General features: G+C 38.4%; 1 protein-coding gene across 3 annotated transcripts in view; it reads left to right on the top strand.

Annotated features, from left to right (window-relative positions):
• The window catches only part of PPARGC1A (PPARG coactivator 1 alpha), a 304344-nt gene that overhangs the window by 249857 nt on the left and 31602 nt on the right, over positions 1-22885 (top strand). For all 3 annotated transcript variants that reach the window (XM_054724022.1, XM_054724037.1, XM_008140191.3), the window contains exons 3-5: positions 16451-16645; positions 18650-18772; positions 19641-19845. In XM_054724022.1, coding sequence (XP_054579997.1) covers positions 16451-16645; positions 18650-18772; positions 19641-19845 — 523 coding nt within the window. The remainder of the gene's footprint in view (positions 1-16450; positions 16646-18649; positions 18773-19640; positions 19846-22885) is intronic.

Raw genomic sequence — 22885 nt, forward strand, 5'->3', positions numbered from 1 at the left:
AGTGATGTCACAGGGAAACAAGGACTCAGGGGAGAAGGCACAAATGTCTCTGTTCATGGCCTTTGCTGTACAATCTCAGGCAAATTCTGTCATTATTTTTATAAAGGTTGTTATAGTCGTCTTGAGTTGTGAAGTGTTGTAAGGAAGTAATAAAGTGAAGTATTCAACTATATAAGTATAATACACATTTATAATAATAAAAGCGTAATATGCTAATTAGACCAGATGTCCTTCCAGAAGACCTTTTGGATAAAGCCAGGGCTGTGAGGAAAGCCCGGGTCCCAGTGCCTAAGGGAAGCCGGTGCCAGCTGCCAGGGGAAGGAAGGCCTACTCTTGCATGAATTTCGTGCATTGGGCCTCTAGTTTAGTAAATATTGTTTGAGTGATTTTCATCTGGGGTACATATATCTTTAGCACTACGTTTTTATAGAATGCTTCTTACTCCTCTGCAAAGCACGACATTTTGCTATTTTTATTTCCAGTAACCTTAAGTGATAGACATGGCAGGTTTCATTGCTGCCCTTTCACAGATGAGACAAGGCTTAAGGAAAGTGGTTTCTACGCAAGGGCCAAAAGTTGAGTGGACCTGTACTTACCTTGATCAATTATTCAGTCACACTTAAGTTTTTCTCTTGTCCTAGTAATCACATCCCACACATGCCTCTTATTTTTATATTTTAATTTTATTAATAAAAATATGCTTATTACATGTAGATTAGAAAAAAAAGACAAATCAAAGTCATCTGATGTTTCACTTCCTTGTAATAATTTGGAGTTTATTCTTTCAGATGTTTCCCAATATATGTGCATAGGTCACAGGGTGAACAAGTGCACTTTTCCAATTTTCTTGATTGCTTTAATAATATCTAATGGGTATGTTTCATTTTAATGCTATACATCTATGTCATAATTTTCATGGAGGTAGCATGTCACTGTGTGGATTCTCCTGGGTGACTTTATGTTCAAACTCAAGCTTTCATAGCCTACTCAGCCTATGGTCAGAGGTCACTGTAATGTAATCTGTGATGGTTTTTGTTCTGTGGTGGGCACATAGTCCTATATACAGATTTTGTAAATTAGTAATCCACACATGAAACCTGTATGTTCATATTGACTAATGTCACCCCAATAAAAATTAAAAAAAATATAAAAATAAACAAGTAAATACTAAAGAAAAGGAATCTAATCTGATGGCAGCAGTCATCGTAATAGGCTCTTGTCTGATGGGTGTCCTGGCCATACATCACAGAGATCTATATGACGGATTTATGGGTATTGAAGAAGGATCTAGCACTGGAGAAAGATATTGACAAGACCTAAACAAGGGGTTCAAAGGTCAAAGCTGTGGGTAATTGAGGTGAGGACTGGGACTCAGGAAAGATAGCCTTCATAGTACAGGGACAAGACTTGATACTCACTGGATGAAGGTGAAGCATCCACCTACTGTGGAAAGATGAGGGCTTCAGGGCATCTTGATGTGGGACTCTGGTCTACATTGATGGGAAAGTTTTCTCTACATCAGCCCATAAGATAGGTTATAGCAAATATTTCATCTTCCCTCAAAGACTCTGTCATTCAACCTTTCATAGGAACAAAATTCTATTTTTTCCCCAAAAAATATATTTTTTATTGATTTAAGAAAGGAAGGGGGAGGGAGAGAGAGATAGAAACATCAATGATGAGAGAGAATCATTGATTGGCTGCCTCCTTCACACCAAGCTGCAACCCAGGCATGTGCCCTGACCAAGAATTGAACTGTGACCTTCTGGTTCATAGGTCAGTGCTCAACCACTGAGCTACACAGGCCGGGCAGGAATAATTCATAATACTGAAACCCATTATATTCCCACCATGGTAGCATTTAAAAATACCGGCTCCCACCTCCAAAAATACTGACTTAATTTCTCTGAGGTGAGTGGAAGGCAAACATAAGTATTTTTTAAATGCTTATGTGATTCCGATATATAGCCCAAGTGGAGATTCACAGCTCTACAGGCATCTTTCAATTTGTGTAAAAGACTATCAGCAGGAAGCTTTTCTTTGAGTCAAGATTTTGTACTAAGAACTGTACTTTCAACAGTTTTACAGATTTAAGTGTTTCTAAGTTATCCCAGTATGAAAGCTCCTCTAAGAAAAATAACTATGCCCTGCTTTCGTAAATAAATATTATTTTTAATAATGATTTGGCTTTCCTTAAATAAAAGTAGAGTTCTTATTGCTTTATACATTTATTTATTCCTCACAGTAGTTTATTTTATTTACAGGAATTGATTTTGTTAATCATTTGTGTTCCCCTGCTAAAATAAACTCATTGAGGGCAGGGATGCTTAATTATTTTGTTTATTGCTATTTCCTCAGTGTCAAGAATGCCTGGTACCCTGGCCAGGTAACTCAGTTGGTTAGAGTGTCTTCCCCATATGCCAAGGCTGCAGGTTTGATTCTTGGTCAGGGCACATACAAGAAGCAACAAATGGGTGCATAAATAAGTGGAACAATACCTCTCTCTTTCTCTCTCTCTCTCTCTCTCTCTCTCTCTCTCTCTCTCTCCCTCCTTCCCTCCCTTTCTCCTTCCCTCCCTTCCTCTCTCTCAAATAAATGATTTTTTTAAAAAAAAGAATGCCTGGTATATAGTAGATACTCAATAAATATTTGTCAACATTTTTTGACGTTCAGTTTGACATACAAATCATGATTCATTTTCCCAAGAAGCTTACATCCAGTGTTTCTATAGAGGTCTGCACTGGCGACTTCCCATTTACAGTATTTTAAACAATGTTCAGGCCTCAAGAAGAAAAATGGCAAGTGCATGAAAAACGTTCTTTGCTGTTACTATTTACGTCTATTCTTCTGGGAAGCAACATGGTATAATAAAGAAACTAAGGAACCCATAGGATCCAAACAAATACATAATTTGACTGTTACTTATTGACCTGGAGAAAGTTTCTTTAACTCCTTGGGCATCTGTCTTCTCATCTCCAAGATAATGCATTTGGATGAGTTGACTCTTTTCTAGCTCTTATTTTTGGTATTTCTGTGACTACATCTGATCATTATTGGAGCCTATCATCAAATGACTTTCTCTCCTTTTGTCATTCTATAAGTCTTAAATATTTATTCAGTTTGGTTTGTACATCTTTGGTCTATTTCCCATGTTGTTATAGGCACATATGCTTTTTTTTAATGCAGTTATCAAGGTCCCTTTAAAAAATGTCCCTGTTGGTGTTAGTAGTCACTTTAGCTAATCAAATATCAAACGATACCCTACTGGGCATGCTCACCACATATACTTATAAACCAGTGATAATTATGAGTGATTCTGCAGCATAAAGTATTTAAAGATTCTTCACAAGGGGTCCACTCTGCCTGGCATTAAAAGAAGCTCGATTTCTAAATCCTAGGAGATTGCAGATTTAGATGCTTTGTAAACTTAAACCCGCATGGAATACTTAGATACAAAGTCATTGAGAAGATGAATTTCTTGTATTTATTTGGCAAGTGTTTATTGACAACCCACAACTCTGTGCAGAACACTTTAGTGGAAAAAGAAATTTTCTCAGGGAGTTTAAGGCCCAATCCCAGCCTGTAAATGGCTCCCATTCTCTTGGGGAAAGGGCCAGGAGCAGCAAAGAGGATTATCAGGAAGCACGCTTTGATTTCCTTCATCCTAGATAGCCTCACAGAGGGGACAGCCTTGCCTCTGAATAGTTTGTAACCACCTTGAGACAATTTTCTCCACTTTAATGCTATTGCCAGGATATTGCAGTAATCAGATCATTTGACATCACCCATATCTTGGCATCTCCAACCTTAATATACCACATAGGTCTGATCCAGGCACCAGGGATCTGCAGCTGCACGGTGTATACACATATCTCATGGTGTTAAGTCTTTATGAACAAACTAGAGGCCAGGTGCATGAATTTGTGCACAGGTGGGGTCCCTTGGCCTGGCCAGCAATCGAAGCTTATGAGGCGGGGGTGCTGGTTGTGGGGGGAATCCCTGGAGGTTGGTCAGGTGGGGGGAGGGACCCCTGGAGGTTGGCCGACGGGGAGAAGGGCCTTGGAAGGTTAGCTGTGGAAGCGCACTGACGACCAGGGGGCAGCTCCTGCGTTGAGCTCCTGTGCATCATAGCAACTGGTTGACTGGTCGTTCCAGTCATGCTGGTCGTTAGGTCATAATGGTCACTTAGGCTTTTATATGTATAGAAGCACTAGCTTTGGGGATGGTGCCTTCTAAGCACTACATTGGGGTAGAATATGTGCTATCTTATAGATAATTTATTAATTGAAATGGGGAATTCCTATAAAATATTTCTTACAGAGTCAGTCTAAAAAATCTTGCATATGCCCAGTGTTAATATCTACTAATTTGTAACCGTAAAACTTTATGAGTCATTTACAGTAGGCCTCCTTTCTGAAATCCTGCTGCTGCTATCCTCATTGATTAATGCCTATGTGTAATGTTTGTTAAATATTTCCAAATGCTGTCTCTTTTCATGTATTTAGTGATTTTAATACTATACTTAAAATCTCTATATTTTGTAGGCTTCCCTTATAAAGGAAAGAATGTTCTTCCCTTTCCTTTTCATTTGTTTATACCTTAACCCCAACTCAAAGTCTAACTTTAATGTTCCCTTTACTATGGAATTCTTTCCCATCAAATCCACATTTTGTTTCACTTATTTTGAATTCAATGTAGCAGATGAGGACAATAATATAATCACAGCAATAGTAATAACAGCAAACATAGTCCTCACTATACACCAGGCACTGATTGGCACTACATGTATGTATTAGCTCAGTTAATATTCAAAATGTCCCTACAATGTAATCTTATGATTATAACATACTTCTCAGACATGAAATCGGAGACACGGAGAGGTTAGGCAAATTGCTGGTGATCACACACCTTGTAGGTGATGAACTCAGTATGCAAACGCAGGCATTCTAATTTCAGAGTCTGTGTTTTGCCTCACTGCCTCTTTCATAACAACATAAAAAATCTTATATGGCTTTTATGCCCTTTCTGAGTTGTAAAAAAAATCTCCAGAAGTCGAGAAATATTTAAAAATTCTGTGACAGTATTTAGAGGAAAATTCTCAAGAATCATTTAGTATGGTCTATGTAATCAAATAGACTTTAACCAAAATGAACTTTATGATAATTGTGATGGTCAGAAAATGTTGAAGAAAGAGGAGGATGATTGGCAATAGAAAGAATGAAATAGCATATGACTAATCAAAAAGAAAGGTATGAATTTAACAAACAATAAGCTGTAATCAACAAGGAAGCATAGATCGTGAAACATCTAAGCATATTAAAATAAAATATAGGGAATAAGAATTCACATCAAATAAATAAAATATGTTATTAATAACTATTAAGAGTTTTTAGAATTGCATGTGTTAGAGGGGATAAATCTAGCATACTTGAAACTGTAAATTCCAACTTGATATATACACTGTTCAACAGCCACAAAACAGCAACTTAACCAACTTACATGATTATCAGAATCACTTGACTGCTCATTAAAACTTCAGCATCCTGGACTATTCCTTAAGCAATCAGTTCTCCACTGGGGGCAGTTTTGCCTTCTGGCAATTATTTGGCAATATATGTGGAGACATTTTTGTTGTCATAATTGGGAGGTACTACTGGCATTTAATGTGTAGAAGCCAGGGATGCTGTAAAACATCTTAAAATGCACAGGGCAGACTCCCACAGAAAGGAATTATCTAGCCCAAAATGTCAATATTACTGAAGTTGAGAAACTCTGATATGGAGATTTGGATTTTGTGTTCTGCAATGAGGCCCAGAAATTTGTACTTCTGTCCAGGGATCCAGGTTATTCTTATGAAGGCTTTAAGACCTTGAAGATACAAGTATGAGCTGGATTTGTTGAAAAGCATCCCATTAAAGAGGGAACACTTAAAGTAGGCTTTGGCATAGGGAATTATGTAAACAAATGAAGGAGAAAGGGAAGAACATTTCAGTAGGAGAGCAAACCACTACCAGTAGGAGTAAAGGTAGACTACATAGTAACATTGGGTCAGCAATACACAGTGAGAAGCAATCTAAAAGCAACCTCCTCCTTTTGTGCTAGTCAGAGAAAGACAAGTATCATATGATCTACTTATATGTGGAATCTAATGAACCAAGTAAACTGATGAACAAAACAGACCCAGACACATGGAAACATGAAGCAGACTAACGAATCTCAGAGGGAAGGGAAGAGTGGGTACGAGAAGACAAGAGATTAACCAAAAAAATTATATGCATATGTGCATAACCCATGGACACAGACAATAGTGCCATGAAGCCTAGGGTGGGGAGTGGGAGTGGGGAGGAGAGGGTCAATAGGGAAAAACAGGGGAGAACATCTGTAATACTTTCAACAATAAAGATAAATTAAAAAATAACTAAATAAAAGCAACCTCCTTGTTCTACATGGAAGACTAATTCTGCTTTATGGAATGGAATTGAATGTCCCCGCTTAGTTTTTATCTGTTGATAATTAACTGATAAGAAAATAGATTAGACTAGCCTGTATTTATGCCCATTTTTATTCCAATAATTTTCATTAAATTCCAATATATACAGGGAGTGAGAACAGGATTTTTTCAGATAGCTCTAGTTTGATATCCAACTCTGCCTGCCTCCCATTAGCCCCATGAGTTTGGAGCTAATAATAGGGTTAATGGGTGGTTTAAATGAGATAGTACATGGAAAGAAATTACCTCAACAGCACATAGAAGCACTTAGTAAAGGTCAGATGCTATTGACTATTTTTTAAATTAAGATAATATTTATCTGTTGTAATAGTTATGACACTATTTAAATGAACAGAAAAAAAGTGACATTGGGGTTTAAGATGATAATCGGTATCTTATATCAATCTTAGCAACTGATTATTTTGTACATTGTTTTGATCAAAGAGGATTGAGAAAATTCTGCTTCATAGAAATGAGTATTTGTAAATGGCTTCAGGTTTTAACCTGCTTACCATTACTTCTCAAGATATTTTTATTCCTGAGACCAACACAAAATGATTCATCTTGGCAGGTTAATGTAGCAGTGGTTTCTAATGCATTGAAAAAGTAACACATTTGAGTGTGCACATTGCTTTCTAAAAACAAACTCATTATAATGTGTATGAGTTTAATTTTATAAAGAAAATATCTATAATAATGAAAGTGTAATATGCTAATTAGACCAGACAGCCTAACAACCTTCCAGACGTCATTCTGGATGTCCTTCCAGACGAAGCTGTGGTGGCGGGAGCCGAGGAAGAGGCGGTTAGGGGCAATCAGGCAGGCAGGTGAGCAGTTAGGGGAGATCAGGCAGGTAGGCAGAGTGGTTAGGGGCAAACAGGAAGGCAGGCAGAGTGATTAGGGGCAATCAAGCAGGCAGGCAGAGTGGTTAGGGGCAATCAGGCAGGCACACGGTTAGGAGCCAGTGGTCCTAGATTGCTAGAGGGATGTCTGACTGCTGGTTTAGGCCCGATCCCACAGGGATCGACTGCCAGTGGTTGGAGTGGGAGCAGGCCTAAACCAGCAGACGGACATCCCCCATGGGGTCCTGGTTTGTGAGAGGGTGCAGGCCAGGCTGAGAGGACTCCCCCTGCCCCATACACAAATTTCATGCACCAGACCTCTAGTATTACAATATTTATAATCAATCCTTACAGTCACTGGATGGATGTCCAGGGTTCCATGGAACATAGTTTGAAAAAAAACCTCTGGCTAAAACCAGGAGTGTGTTATGTAGTATTGAATGAAGAAGCTCACTCTAGTCCAGATAAATCACATCAATTGTTTTCTCTTGATTAGGGAGCCTGATGTATGGACAGAGATAGTAAGTTAGTCTGGCATGATTTTTTTCTCCTAAATCATCTTGGCTCTTTTGAGATATTTGCAAATTAATTGCTTGATGATGCATTCTAGTGTCCTCCCAAACACTAGAATTGGTATAATTCTCTGCTTTGACAAGATGCATCCCAACCTCTTCCTTTATAAAAGATGGACATTTCATTGATTCTTACAGATTCAGTGCTTTGGGACTAATTTCAGAATTAGCTCCTCTGTAGTTGTTGCTGTTCATATTGACTTCTTTCCCACTAAGAATATATTGGCTACTTGCCTGACCTATCAGATGGTGTATGAGAACTGAATGCAAGCTAATTTTAAGTCATAGCCTAAGATAAACATTACTAAGATACATCTGGAGAGAAGTGGGATATACAGACCAAACAGCAATGACAATAGTAGGAAAATGAAAAGTCTTATTAGCTACTTTAGGACTGGTTAGACTTTTTAGTTATTATCCTTCTTTATTTTTATTAAGCATCTACTATATTCCAAGTGTCTTAATAGTTTATCAGCTAGGCATAACAGACCTTCTACTTTAGGTAGATCACAAACAAATCTATATTGAGTAACAGAAATAAGTGTCAAAGGGAAAATAAGCCAGGAAGATAGATAGAATGTGCCTGGAATAGTTGGGAAAGTCTCACTGAGAACATGACATTTGAGTAAATGAGAGGATAAAGGGGGAAGCCATGTGGCCATCTGGCAAAAGATCTTTCTAGCAAGGGGAAACAGCAGGTGCAAAGACCTTGGGGCAAGAGAATGACTGACATTTTTGTAGGGAGAATGCCTGACATTTTTGTAGACTTATGAAGAGGTCAGAGTGATTGGAAAGGATTCAGACAGATAAATGGGGGTGTTGACAGTATGAGATGATGTGGATCTTAGTATAGGATCACTAACCATACATCTCAGTTAGCCCACAATTGTCTGGATTAACCTCTGAATGGCGGATTATCTATAGTACACCCCCTCACTCAGAAAAATGTTCTTGGCTTGGATGATACAGTATATGGTGATCCTAGTCTAGTAGGTCACTCTTAAGACTTTCACTTTTACTCTTAGAGATATGGGAAGCCATGGATGGTTTGGTCAAAGGAAGGCCACAATATGACTTAGGTTTTATCAAGATCACTCAGTCTTCTGTGTTGAGAATGGACTGTTGGGATGGGGTGGAAAATGGCAAGGGTGAAATCAGGGAAGCTAGTTGGGAACCTATAGGAATATCTTTCTGGTTTGCCCAGTGCAGCCAGAGTTGAGTTCTTTCATGTGAGGCTATGCAGATAGATAATAGTGCAAATGAACCTAGAAGCAATTCTTCTGACTTCCAGTCTGGTGGTGTTGGTTTTTCTTACACAGTGCCTTGTTTTTCTTTTAATTTACTAGTAAATTTGAGGATGTGTTTTGAGAAATGGAATGAAACCCTCTCCTTCCCCCACACCCTCTAAGTAGCTCATTTTGAGTGAATCAACTCTGATTTTCTTAGATCTTTTGTTTGAACCTCTGTTTTTATACTTTTAGCTCATGTAATCTCTTCAGAGGAATGAATCTCACATGTTCAGTACATGCTTATTAACTCATGAGTGTGAAATATATGCTATTAAGTTAGAATGGAGCTGAAGGACAGATGTGAATGTACATGTTTACCTACTTAAATGGAAGCATTGATATTAACAGGAATTATATAGACTTCAATAGATCTAAATATATCTGAGGAGAGAATTCAGTTTTGCTTATATTTGTTTCCACTTGATTCTTATTTTATTTTATTTTTGTGGGAATTATCTTCAGTGTATCATCATTGCTTTCCTTAGAATAGATAATTGGAAGGAAGAATCCATGTGCTTATTATATACTTATATAGTTAACTACAATTGAATATGTGGGACTACACTTAAAAGATTGAAATGTATTTGTGTAGATTCTAAATATGTGCACTTGATATGCAAATTTATGTGTGTCAGGAGGGGTATGGGATGTTATGTATAGACACATTTACATATATGATATTTTAAGTAGACTATATGTCCATGGTGAGTTACCCAGATAGTGAAATTAAATTCTGCATTCTTTCTACTAGCCACTAAATCAGTAAAACCTTAAATTCCGGCAACTTTGGTATCCCCCAGGGCAAATGCTTGTCACATAAAGTGCTTATCTCTCCTGGGAATAATTATAGGGGAATAAGCTAACTCTTAGGGCATTTGTAAGAAATAAATAGATACAAAAGTGCTTTTATAAGACATGTATAACACAATATGTTGTGGTCTTTATTGTCTTGATTATGTTTCTGTTGCACATATATACTAGAGATTTCTTACATCCTTTTTATCCTACCTTCAAGTGCCCACCCCCTTTTGAAAACCCTTTATTCCATATACTAAACATAAAGCTCATGGTTCATTTTAGGGACTCTTCCTACTGCATGGGGTATAAGTGAGTAATGTATAAGAAGCATCATGTGGGGATTCTGCCCATTTTCTGTTGGGGTGTAAGAAGGTGGGCAGACACACTCTGGGTGCTCTTTCCTGGGTATAAGAGAAGCATTCAAGGAGATAAAGAGAAGAAAAAGGAAAAGAGAGAAACGGTGTTGTTTGAAAGTAGGCATTCAAAATATTAAACAACCTTTTTGGTACAGGCTCAGACCACTGAGTGGACATGCACAATAAACAATCAGCAACATGGTATCTGCACTATTTAAAATGTTTTTTAAAGAAAGCTAAAACCCTTCAATTCTATTTCAGTGGTCTAGTCTAAATTGTTATTTTTTACATTTTATTTCAGGAAAAATTTTTTTCTTTATTGCGAATTCAGCTACTTGCAAATCTTGAATCACACTTTGTACATCAAAACCAAAATTTATACATGCACAAGTTTTTTTGGCTTTTTGTGCATGAAACTGAGGTACAGAACTTTACGTACGGACATTCAGGAAACGGACTCCTACGATCAAGTGTAGTCCTTATTTAAACTCCTAAATGTATCAGAAAGTTGCTTTCTCACTTATTTATTTCAACTTCTGGTGGGGTCTAGTAGAACAAATAATCCAAAATAGTGGATAATCCAAAAATGTAATTTATATCTGGCTTCAGAATACATTACCAGATGTTCCTGTAGCAGATTTCCCTTCCTAATTAGGCCTCTCTTAAAGTAGGAGTTAATTTTGTCTTCATTAGCTGCTTCCAAATTAGCAGGATGGGGCAAGGAGAAACCCCAAGGCATGCTGGGTATTTAGGGGGAAGCAGGCCCAGTGCTAAAAGTCAGTGGTAGATCTTGCTCAAAGAATGAAATTCAAATCTGGGTAATTGAGAAGATGGGCATGTACACTGAAATGTTTATTGAGCACCTTCTTCAGAAATTCTCAGGCCATTGTCTACTCTTTTTATCTCCCTATTAATTATGAGTGCAGAAAAAATTCTATAATAGGAACAGGCAGATAATATCCTGAAACTTTATATAGAAAAATATAGAGGCTCAGAGAGGTTAAGTGACCTCTCACACAGATTGATCTCTGAGTAAACAGTACCTAAGATACTGAAACTGATTAATGAGTGATAAGAAGATCCCACTGTTTCCGTCTTATTGATGATTTGAATAATGAGGAAGCAAGAATCCTCCTGGCCTAATTCGCATTAAGAGAGCTAAGATAATGAAGCTGTGATTAAATGGCTATTAAACTATTTTTATCAAACAGAGATCAAGCGAGTGTGAGAATCTAGGGACACAGAGTGTAATTGCAATTCTACAAGAGGTGGAAAAAATGACTATCTTGAGCAAGGCATGGTCCCACCATAATAGCCTTGCATTTAGAAATCTTGGGGATACCACATGCTGGTTTCACTCTGGGTTTCTCCCTCAGGTGTCGGTTAGCACTTCAAAGTCCCTGATCTCCTCTTTAATTTAATGGATTTATTCACTCTCCAGGTGTAGTTGGACGAGTGGAATGCACTGTCTGTCCCAGAATATGTAACCAGTTGGGAGATCCTTTTGCCAATTGCTCACAAAGGAAGAGGGCCCAGTGATTATACACTGGATCCAATATTTCAATTTTGAGGTGACTCTGGGCACCCGAAGGGGCAGAATTTTCCTTCCTTCCACTGTGCCTTTTGAAATACAGCACACTTTGTACAGGTCACATCGGGACCCAGCAGTCCCCAAAGAGCAGTCATGAACTTTCTGATTTTGTTGACTGTTCTGAACTCTCATTTATTAAGGATATGACATTGCTTTGGAATTGTTGCACTTTCTAAATTTGGGTTGTTCATATTCATGTATGCGTATCATCTGTCACTGGAAATTCTTTATACCTTGAATGAGTTATTGTTGATGTGCTTTCTTTATTCTTGGAGAGCCCTTAGAGAATGAAGTGTTACAGTCACATGGACCTTTATTTAGGTTGGGAAGAACAGCAGCAGACTAGCATTGTGTAAGGAGAGCCCAAGGCTGAACCCCACCATGGAAAATGCTGCTTGATTGCTCTAGAGCTCAATGGAGGAGATACCTATTGGCTGGTTTGTACCTTGCTCCACCCATCAGCGGTCAGTTGCAAGGCTGAGCTCAATTTGTGTTGCTCTAGTCCACTACTCAATTGGGGATCTGCTCTCTCCTCACCGTGCTGCTTTACTTTCTTTTATAAAAACTTATTTGAAGCTAATAAGTATGGTTTTGTTAGAATAGTCATTTGCAGTATCAGAGTTGAATCTTTGAATGGTTATCTTGCAATGTTGTTTTACTGATTAATGTGTTTCCAGGACCTGTCACCTGTGAACAGACATGTGTTACTAGCTCAGTGAGCTTCCTCTGCAGCAACTTTGACCTGTATATTCTGTCAATTGGGACCAAAGCAATAATGAAAAGTGACATTGTTTAACAGAGTTCTTTTTGTCACCTCCATTGCCTTTGTGGGGGTGTTTGGTTGTTGAAACTCATGGTAAACTAATTGAAATTGCCATGGTTAGGGGCAATGTCCACTCAAGTTTACATGTAGGAATATCTGTTGAGCTTCAACAGAAAAGTTTCATTGATAATATCAGACTTCACCCCAGTCTTTTATGGTTAAAGAAAGCAGAGAATTTGAAATAATAACATCCTTTTCTTCTTAATTAGAGAAGGATCTTCCTAAAATAATTGGTCTTAGAACCTCTCTAAGTCATCCACATATAGGGATAATAATTAAGAGGTTTAAATTACTTCTAATGGACACTTACTGATTAAAGCCCTCCTGGTCCATAATAGTTGAACACCAGGCTGCTCTACCTACATACCCCAACACACACACACACACACACACACACACACACACACACTCACTCATACACAATTCAAATCTTCCATCCCATAACACTTATCCCTCATTGTGGCTCCAGTAGAGAGGAGAATTAAAATAGTTGGCCGTTTAATCAAATCTTGTAAAATAATTATAACATTATCAACCTCCAGTATTTCTGGCATTGTATTTGGTATACATTCATCCAGGCTTATTAATGAATTTGGAGGGAAACTGGTTAATTTAAGTGATCTTTGTAATTTTGACTTGATTGGAATTATTGTAGTTTGTTTACACCAGGGATAAAACTAAAGCACTATTGTATTATGTGATTAAAGCAACTGGAGGCTTGTCATATTGCAGGAAAGCCAAACACAAAATTTTTATTGGTGTAAACAAAATTACTCATTTATTAGTGAATATTCTTAACTATTTTTTCTTGAGCTATTTTTAAATTTGAAATAAACATTTATAAAATTGGGACACCTGGAAAATATCCAATTTATTAAAAGTATATGTGTGTTTTTACTTGAAACATTTTCAAAATTATCTTTATTAGATAAAATGGAGATATTTATAGAATATAAATTTCATGATTTGGAATATTTTATATAATATATATTTCATCTTATTATAATTTTTATTCAGAACAGTTTAATAACCTGGTTTGTTTTTCGGTACATGATTTCTAAATAAAAATAAAAATAAGAAGATTGGAATCTTTAGGTATCAAATTATGATCCTGGCTAGAAAATAAGGGAATATACTTCAGTATCTTTATTATTACAATTATATTGTACAGAAGAACTGAGGGGGAAAGAGTGGTGTTCAGTAAGTTTTATTATTGAATTGAGCAATTTAGATATTAAGGAATTGGTCAGTTGCTGGAAGTAGTGCCATTTTGAAGTTAACATTTTCCTGGTGCATTAGAGTCTTAAAACTCATATAGTTGTCACTCCACACACAATGTCGTCCAGTCCAGCAGCATTAGGCATTAGAGTGGGGCATTATGCAAATGGAAAACATGCCCAGTAAAGTCCACTGAGTAGCAAATAGCTCTTCATGGCATCTTGAATCCAAAAGAGAAAGAAATCTAGATGGAGGCTGATCAGTAATGAGGGAAAACAATTTTTATGTGAAAATAGAATGTGTACATGATAAAGACCTGCCTAATTTCTCCAGTGATACAATTTGATTTTCTGATTAGCTGTCTTATTCTGTGATTCTTGTAATTTTGTCAGGTCAATTAACTGGAGTTCACTGCTAGAGAGAAAGGAAGTGTGGGCCCTGCTGGCTTCATTAGATGTCAGCAGCTTAGGTGCATTTTGTAATAGGACCTGTATGAGATAATTTAGCTATTGTTAATGTCATAGCGCACAGAACCTTTAAAAAGGACCTATGAAATAGGTCAAATTGGATAAACTATGTGAAGTGCTAAAAGAAGGAAAAGAAAGTGATATACACAACATGCATCCTATGCAATAAATGCAGACCAGTGAACTATTTAGCAAGTAATCAGTGACTACCTATACTATGTGCCCAGCTATCTATATATATAAAAGCCTAAGCAACTGGTATGACAGGAACGCCTGGAGCAACCGGTCACTATGATGCGCACTGACCATTAGGGGGCAGACGCTCAATGCAGGAGCTGCCCCCTGGTGGTCAGTGTGTTCCCACAGCCAAGCTCCCCTGGCCAGCCAACCTCCTATGGTCCCCCCCCCCAGGCCGGCAGGCCCAGATAGCCTGATCGGGGCCTGCTGGCCAACCTCCTGTGGTCTCTCCCTATAGCTGGCAGGCTCTGATTGCCCAATTGGGACCCGCCTCTGGGCTGTGACAGGAAACCAGGGGTGGGTGGCAATGGACGTGGGCCCTTTCCCAGGGGTGCTGAGGGCCAGCTCCCTCCTTGGGGCTGGTGGCCAACCTCCTGTGCCCCATACCCCCCCCCCTGGCTGGCAGGCCCTGATGGGCCCACTGCCCACCCATCACAGTGGAGGCATGGCAGCAAAGGAAGGAGGAGGGGAGGGAGGCGGGAAACCGCACGGTGGCTGGGCGCCAATGATGGCAGTGTTGGCATCTGACACCTGTTCCTTCTGTGCCTGGCCTGGCGACCATTGCTTTCTTTCTAGATTGGCCTGTCCTAATTGGCCCTGATTGCCAGCCAGGCCTAGGGACCCCACCAGTGCATGAATTTTGTGCACCAAGCCTCTAGTATAATATAATTAATATAGAACATTTCCCTATAAACAAAGTGTATAAGTTCCAGTTTGGGAGGGCTTGAAAGCACTGAAATAAATACTATCCTTTATAATAAACTGTTTATGGGTCCTTCCCTTCCACCAGAGAGGTATTAGAGGGGTGCAGTTTTGTGTTGTTTCTCTTTGTACCTTCAACACCTAACATGGTTTTGACATAGAATAAGTGGTGAAAAATATTTGTGGAGTGAACAACAGCTTTTCAAGAATGTGTTTGTGGGAATGAATGTGAAAAAATGATTTAGAGTATGGTTGGAGGATCCAGCACTAGAAGTAAGGTTGCACTAGATGCCCTTGGCCACAGATATGAATGCATTTAAGAGATGTTGCAAAGTACGATAGTACTTAGCAACTGAACAGCTAAAGAGTACTCAAAGTAGTTCCAAAGTTTAGGTCTGAAAAATTGTTACCCAAACATGAGAATTCAAGAGAAATAGTAGTAAGTTTGAGTTTGGAGATGAGGGAGCTATCATCAGGTAGAAATGTCCAGTAGGCAGTTATAAATTTATGACTAAAGTTGGGAAAGATGTTAAGGAAAAAAATGACTGGGGAGTATTCAGTGATGAGATTATAACTGAAATCATAAAAGTGTAGTTTCTCTTGGTATAGTTTTAGCTTCTGGTGATGTTCAAGCAGAGTGTTCTACACATTTTGGCAGGTGTGCTGTATAGGATTAAAGAGATGATGGTCAAAATTCTCTCAAGTTGCCTCAGGCTCTCTAAATCACATCTTTTTAGTTAGGGAAACAAGACATAAACATGTGGAAAATAGCCGTGAACAAGACAGAATTATATACAGCCGTATTAAGCACTGACATAATAAATTGCTAAATTGGACAGGTCAACAATCAGAAATTGGTACAGAAGAGGTATTAATTAATTGTGTGTTTCAGACCAAAAGTGAATTTGGAGTTTAAGGAAGATGTGATCTTAGTGCTCTGGCATGAACATTCAAAATTTCATGTATTTTCTTACTCATTTGGCTAAACATGTCCAATCTACGCTGATTAATGGTGTTACCCATCTCCCAATGTCAACTCACTCACGTCGTCTTCTGTTTTTGCAGAAGATAGATGAAGAGAATGAGGCGAACTTGCTAGCAGTTCTCACAGAGACACTGGACAGTCTCCCTGTGGATGAAGACGGATTGCCCTCATTTGATGCACTGACAGATGGAGATGTGACCACTGAGAATGAGGCTAGTCCTTCCTCCATGCCTGACGGCACCCCTCCGCCTCAGGAGGCAGAAGAGCCGTCTCTAGTAAGAACCCTTCCTACTGTTTAACAGGAATTGGAGTTGCCTCTGGCTACCCGCTGCATGGGTATGATGTAGTAACAATAAGGTCTGGATTTTTAATTTAGACTGATGCCAAAACAATCCCCAAACATGCTTGGAGTTGCAAATTCTGTTGTTCTGTGTTTAAACATATTGACAATACAGTCTTCATGTGAGCCTAACTGCATTTTTAAACTATCTTTTGTGTCAATGTTTTTTTGTTTGTTTTTTCTTCGTATTACTTACATTCATGGTAGAAATTTAGAAAATGTAGAAACCAAAGAGAACAGACTAAATATTCACCTGTAATTTCTAATAACTTCTAATATGCAAAATAATTGAAATCTCTTTCATTAAGATATAGTATTGACATGTTTGTGAATTTTAAATGTATGCATTATTTTAATGGTGGTATAGTATTTTATTATTCAAAGATGTCTTTAATTTACTAATCAATCCCTGAGGTTATTTAGTCTTTTTTTTTAATATTTTTTACTATTATAAATTGTTTAATAATTGACATATTTGTAGTTTTATTCTTATGCATGCAATTCTAGAAATAGGAGGTATATCAAGGGGTATGTAATATTTTAAGGCTTTTGATCCATAATTCTTATGAAGATTGAAAAGTAATAGCACACTTGCAACCCTAGGTACCAAAATTTATGGTAGGCAATGAAGAGTGAATTTGTTGGCAATGAAGAGTGAATTTTCCTTTCAATGCAGTGCTTGACCAGAATTTTATTAGTTCTAAGACACAGTTTTACCTTCTCATCTGTGGTAGCCATTTGTCATTTGCCATAAATCTGATGCAAGAACACACTATGTAAATTACAGAATGCCATCCTTCAAACTTTAGTAATGTGCTTCTACCTGCCATTTAGAGTTTGTTTCTTGCCCATTTCTACATTTTTAAATGTTAAAAACACTGCATGTAGACATATGGAAACTCTACATGTATTCTTTTGCCTTCTGAGATTTCTGGTCTAGAAGAAAATCTCTCATAAGTGATTGTTATTTTTCCCCATTTTCTCCATTTGTCAGTATTGTTGGCTTTGCTGTCTAGGACTCTGATTTCTTTACATTCACCCACACATTTGGCTCAACTAGGAGGTGCTGTTGACCTAGAGTCATACTACATGTCTAAGCAGGGAGGTCCTAGAAGACCCTCAAGTTAAACAAATAAACAGAGGTCAAAAGACAGTAAATTCTTTGTCTAAGCCAGAACCCACATCTCCTGACTATTCATTTACAAATCATATATATTTGATTTCCAAGAGGAAAGGAGAGGAAGAGAGAGATAGAAACATCAATGATGAGAGAGAATTATTGATTGGCTGCCTCCTGCATGCCCCCTACTGGGGATCCAGCCCACAACCTGGGCATGTGCCCTTGACTGGAATGGAACGCGGGACCCTTCAGTCCACAGGCGGATGGTCTATCCACTGAGCAAAACTGGCTAGGGCTATTTACAAATCTTCACCAAAGATAGCCATTCTTTTATTCCAAGTATTCTTTGAATCAGTCAAGTATTATACTTTATTATGCAACATGATTCAGAACATCACAGAATCTTTAATTTATTGCCACTTGATTCATTTGGGTTATTGATGGGAAAATGTCCATATATTCCCTCCCCACGTCCCAAATCCTCATTTAGCAAGGCAGCTTTTCCCACCCAGTAGTGGTTTGGAAATCCTGTTAGGAAGATCCTTTCCCCTTACTTTATATAAATGAAATATTGAGGTAGACAACACTAAGTCTCAAATGTAGGAAAAGGAAATAGTTTCACAGGTGGTAGTATAATGCCAAACTTTTTCTTAGTTTTTTAAAATACACGTTTGTTAGTGCTTTTGTGCTGAGGTGTGATAGAATTACTTTTTTATCATTACAATTACTGAATTTTAAGTTTGAAATTTTAATAACTTATTCTAATGCTCAGAAGACTCATAACTCTCTTGTTTTTCCCCTTCTCTGATATGTTTCTAGCTTAAGAAGCTCTTACTGGCACCAGCCAACACTCAGCTAAGTTATAATGAATGCAGTGGTCTCAGTACCCAGAACCATGCAAACCATAGTCACAGGATGAGAACAAACCCTGCAGTCGTTAAGGTACAAAAGTAAACTTTTTAACACAGGAGGGAACGGCACAGAGGGTTTTTTGCTTGAAGCTGTAAAACAAGTCGTGGGCTTATTTGTGGTGTTCATGGGGCTGGCACCTGCAGCTGCTTCACAGTGCTGAAACCGATTATGAAATGGGTGTCCGAAAGCAGCACTCGAGCCGCTTTCAACCAGGCAGAGTCCATTTACACTTTGTCTTTGGACAATTGGAATGGAAGTTCTGCCGTCTGTTGCTCCTTGCCCATTTTATTAATACATGCAGCAGTGCGGGCTACAATTCAATTTGCTGATAGGCTGGTATTAACTATAAGTGACTTCAAGATGCAGGGTTGCTGTTTTGCCAGCTGTCCAACCTGAGAAAGATTGCTCTGGAATCACCGCAAAAGATCCGTCTCTGCCATTAATTGGATGGAATGCTGGCAATGACATAATTCGGTTAGCGGGCTGTATTAAACAATGTTTGTCTTGCCATTCACTGTGAGTGAAAACGGAGCGTTAAGGGGTACTTAAGAGAATTGTGAATACTGGGCTCTGGCAATCAGTGGCAAATTAAGGTTTAAACCAGCTTATTTTTTTTTTTTATTCACAGTAAAGGCGCTGTAGGGTCTTGTTAGTTACATGTTGCTGAGTAAGAACATTGAAATGTAGGAGAAATGAAATAAAAAGCTGCATAAATGTCATTTAGGAATTTTAAATGTAATTTTCTTTCCTTGTTCTGCAAACAATTATTCACAGCTCATAGATCCAGTACACTTAGACTGAACACTTCATTGAAAATCTCATCTCTTCAGAAAACCTATATCCATTCTGCTAAGGTTCAGTTCACTAATTTTAGCTTTCTTTATGCCTTGTTTTTAAGACCGAGAATTCATGGAGCAATAAAGCGAAGAGCATTTGTCAACAGCAAAAGCCACAAAGACGTCCCTGCTCAGAGCTTCTCAAGTATCTGACCACAAACGATGACCCTCCTCACAGCAAACCCACAGAGACCAGGAACAGCAGCAGAGACAAATGCACCTCCAAAAAGAAGCCCCACACACAATCGCAGTCGCAACATTTACAAGGTAGGTTGGGGACCAAAACATACTCTGTGGGTGAGAGCGCCGAAGGGAGAGCCAGCATACACCGGGCTGGCGATGCCCAAACTGCGGGCTTCCATTCCCACAGTTTCACTCTGGAAAGAGAATTCAGCACTTCACTGTAGATGGGGGGAAAAAATCCTTCCGTGGACGCAGGGTGAACATATCCTATTTAGCTGATATGCAGCCTGATTCACAATCACCCAATGGCCCCTGAAATGTTAGCCGAGTGGGTGGGTGACGAAGTGGGGAGCATTGAAACCTCAGATGAGGTTTCCATGAGCTCTGAAATGCTGAGGTCATTGAAGTTCTGGGCAGGTTGGGCTGATTCATTACAGAGCTTTTATTTTTTTCCTCTTTCAATAATGGAAAAAATAAGGCATTGTTGACTTGCTGTGTATGTGCCTTAAGAAATTGTAAATAACAATTATGCAGCCTCTTGTGGTTATTAAGTGCATTCTTTCCTATTTTTTTAAGAGTACATGCTAGGCTCACAGATATATATATATATTTTTTTTTGTAAATAAGGATTTGGAAATTCCTAGAATTTTAAAAATTTGCTTTCTATCTAAAGAAACGATTGCCTAGATGAAATGAAACAGCTAGATTGATTTTGTATTGCCCCCATACCAGAAGGCTTCTGAGGCAGATCAGGCTGATTTGGGGAAAACCTCTCTTGGCAGAGATAAAATTTTCTTTTGTTTTTGGCTCCTCCTTTCAAAATATTCTAGTCTTACAGGTGCAAAACGAACTTGTAAAAGTTGCTGTTGCTTAAAAATATCCCAGTTTCTATGTGAACTTGACCTCTATCCTTGTAGTGGAAGTAGGCCTTTGCTAATATAGTATTTATAAACACCCACCTCTTTTTTTTCCTTTTGTTTTCCCAACGTCCCCGTGCAGCTGCAGAGCGGTAGCCCCGCCTCCCTGTTATGAACCATGATTGCTTTGCACAGGTATGCTGCTGCTGCTGCTTTTCAACAGTATTTCCTTTCCCAGTGTTTTGACTTTCCCTCTCTCATCCCCAGCTCACCATAAGCCCAGATTTTTCAGGAACCTTCCTTTAATATGTTAAATTGGCTCCCAGTTAGGTTTTTCCTGGTGGCTATCTCAAAATCACTACCCACGCCTTTCTGCCAGTTCAGGGAAATATATTTATGGACAGGAGCCAAATTCTCTTAGCTTGCTTAGGCCTGATGTGCCCCTCACACACTGGAGGAGATTTTCCCAGAGCAGAACCAGTCCGCTGGGGGACAGACACAGAGCTGTCTAAGGCCTCAGGTGAGGAACAGCCAGCTGGGCTTGCTCTAGTGAGTGAATTGAAGAAGTCACTGCTCCTCTCCACCTTCTGCTAGTCATGCATTCATTTTCTGGAGCTGAATATGACGTCCTGAGCTCGATGAACCCTTGGAGTCAGTAAACCCAGCCCAGCAGCGCATTTTAAAGGTCTTGTTTTGGAACTTTAATTGGCCCTTTTGGATTTTGAGGTTCTTTTTTTTTTTTTTTTTCCCAATGTTTAAATTTGCTTACCACTAAATATTACTGTAAACTGTTGCAAACCATGGCAGTGAGGAACTAAATTGGCCTATGGGGGAAATATTCTATAGAAGAGACATGCTGTTTGTAGTTTGTTTTTTTAAGGTATATGTCTGTGGTGAGGCATAAAGAGTTTATCCCAGAACAAAGCCTTTTGACAATATATATATTTATTCTTGTAGTTATTAAAGTCCTAAAACAAAGCAAACATGGCTGGCTGTTAATAAGCAACAGGAAATCAATGCTCAGCTTCAGGGGTTACTTAAATTATTATCAAAATTTGAAAGTGAAAAACACGTGAACTCTTAGAGATGATAACTGAGAGATTCTGCTGAGGTCACCTTTCTTAATGGATTATAATTTTTTTCTCACTGAACTTCCTGTTTGTTATTTGTAACATGGTGAAGTCAGGTTCTTTCAAGTTCCTTAGGATAATGGTCTGGCCTTTGACACATGTTGGTGTCCCCCTCACTCACTTATTCATTCACTAAAAATACCATGATCTGCACGAAAAAGATGAATTCCTGTCCTCAAGGATCAGTGTGGATTAAAGTCTCTGGAACAGTGTGGGTTAAACTCTGAGTGAACCAATTCAGTGCTCCTTTAGTGAGCTTTTGTGAGCCTGGACATATTCAGCGACTAGAGTCTGTTTGTGGTTTGAGCTGTACCCTTCCCTATGGCCCTCATTTCCTGTTGCCTTTGGTCCCATTAAATATCTCCATTGCCTACTCTCTCCTTCCATTGCCCTTGGCCTTACCTATACCCAACTACCAGAATTTTGGGGGTCTTCCTTTGAGCATTTCAGAAAGCCAATTCCACACCTTGAAAACTGGAATTCTAGTGATTGATATTCCATGTGCTTTTATTGTGTGTGATAGCACATAGTTCATAGATAGACATGTTCTATAGAACCTGTGTGCATTATTGTAATTATTAGTTGAGCACCTTAAAAGTTGGTAAAGTTCCTTCATAAGTGTGTTCTTTTTGAAAGGTTCATTATATCAGACATACTAAAAAAATAATGTAAGACCAGTTCATTTATCTGTTTATATGGAAAAGCCACTCAATCAATGTACCTAATTTGTAGAAGACAGCATGAGCTTCGTATTACTGAATGCACATTGGATAGATGAGAAACCATTCCATTGTTTAAAAACTAAATCTAAATCTACAAATTAAATATGTAAATACTATTTATCCAAGTAAAGTACCTAATTTCAGCCTAATTTGGATATAAATAATATTTTCACATTTCAAAGGACCTTAATTACTGGGGTTGATTAATTTGCTTGAATATCTATTGGTTGCAGTCCCTTTTGATAATAGGAGAAAGGAAACATATTCTGGGCCAACTCTACCAGTAACTAGTTTTATGGCTCTGGCAATATCTTTCAGCATCTCAAAGATTTTTCTCAGGCTTTTCCCCCATAAAATAAGGAAGATTATTCTAAAGACCTTTTTTATTTCAATTCTGTGATTTTCATTATTTAAA

The sequence above is a fragment of the Eptesicus fuscus genome, chromosome 2 (assembly GCF_027574615.1).
Source record: "Eptesicus fuscus isolate TK198812 chromosome 2, DD_ASM_mEF_20220401, whole genome shotgun sequence".
NCBI classification, from domain to species: Eukaryota; Metazoa; Chordata; class Mammalia; order Chiroptera; family Vespertilionidae; genus Eptesicus; species Eptesicus fuscus.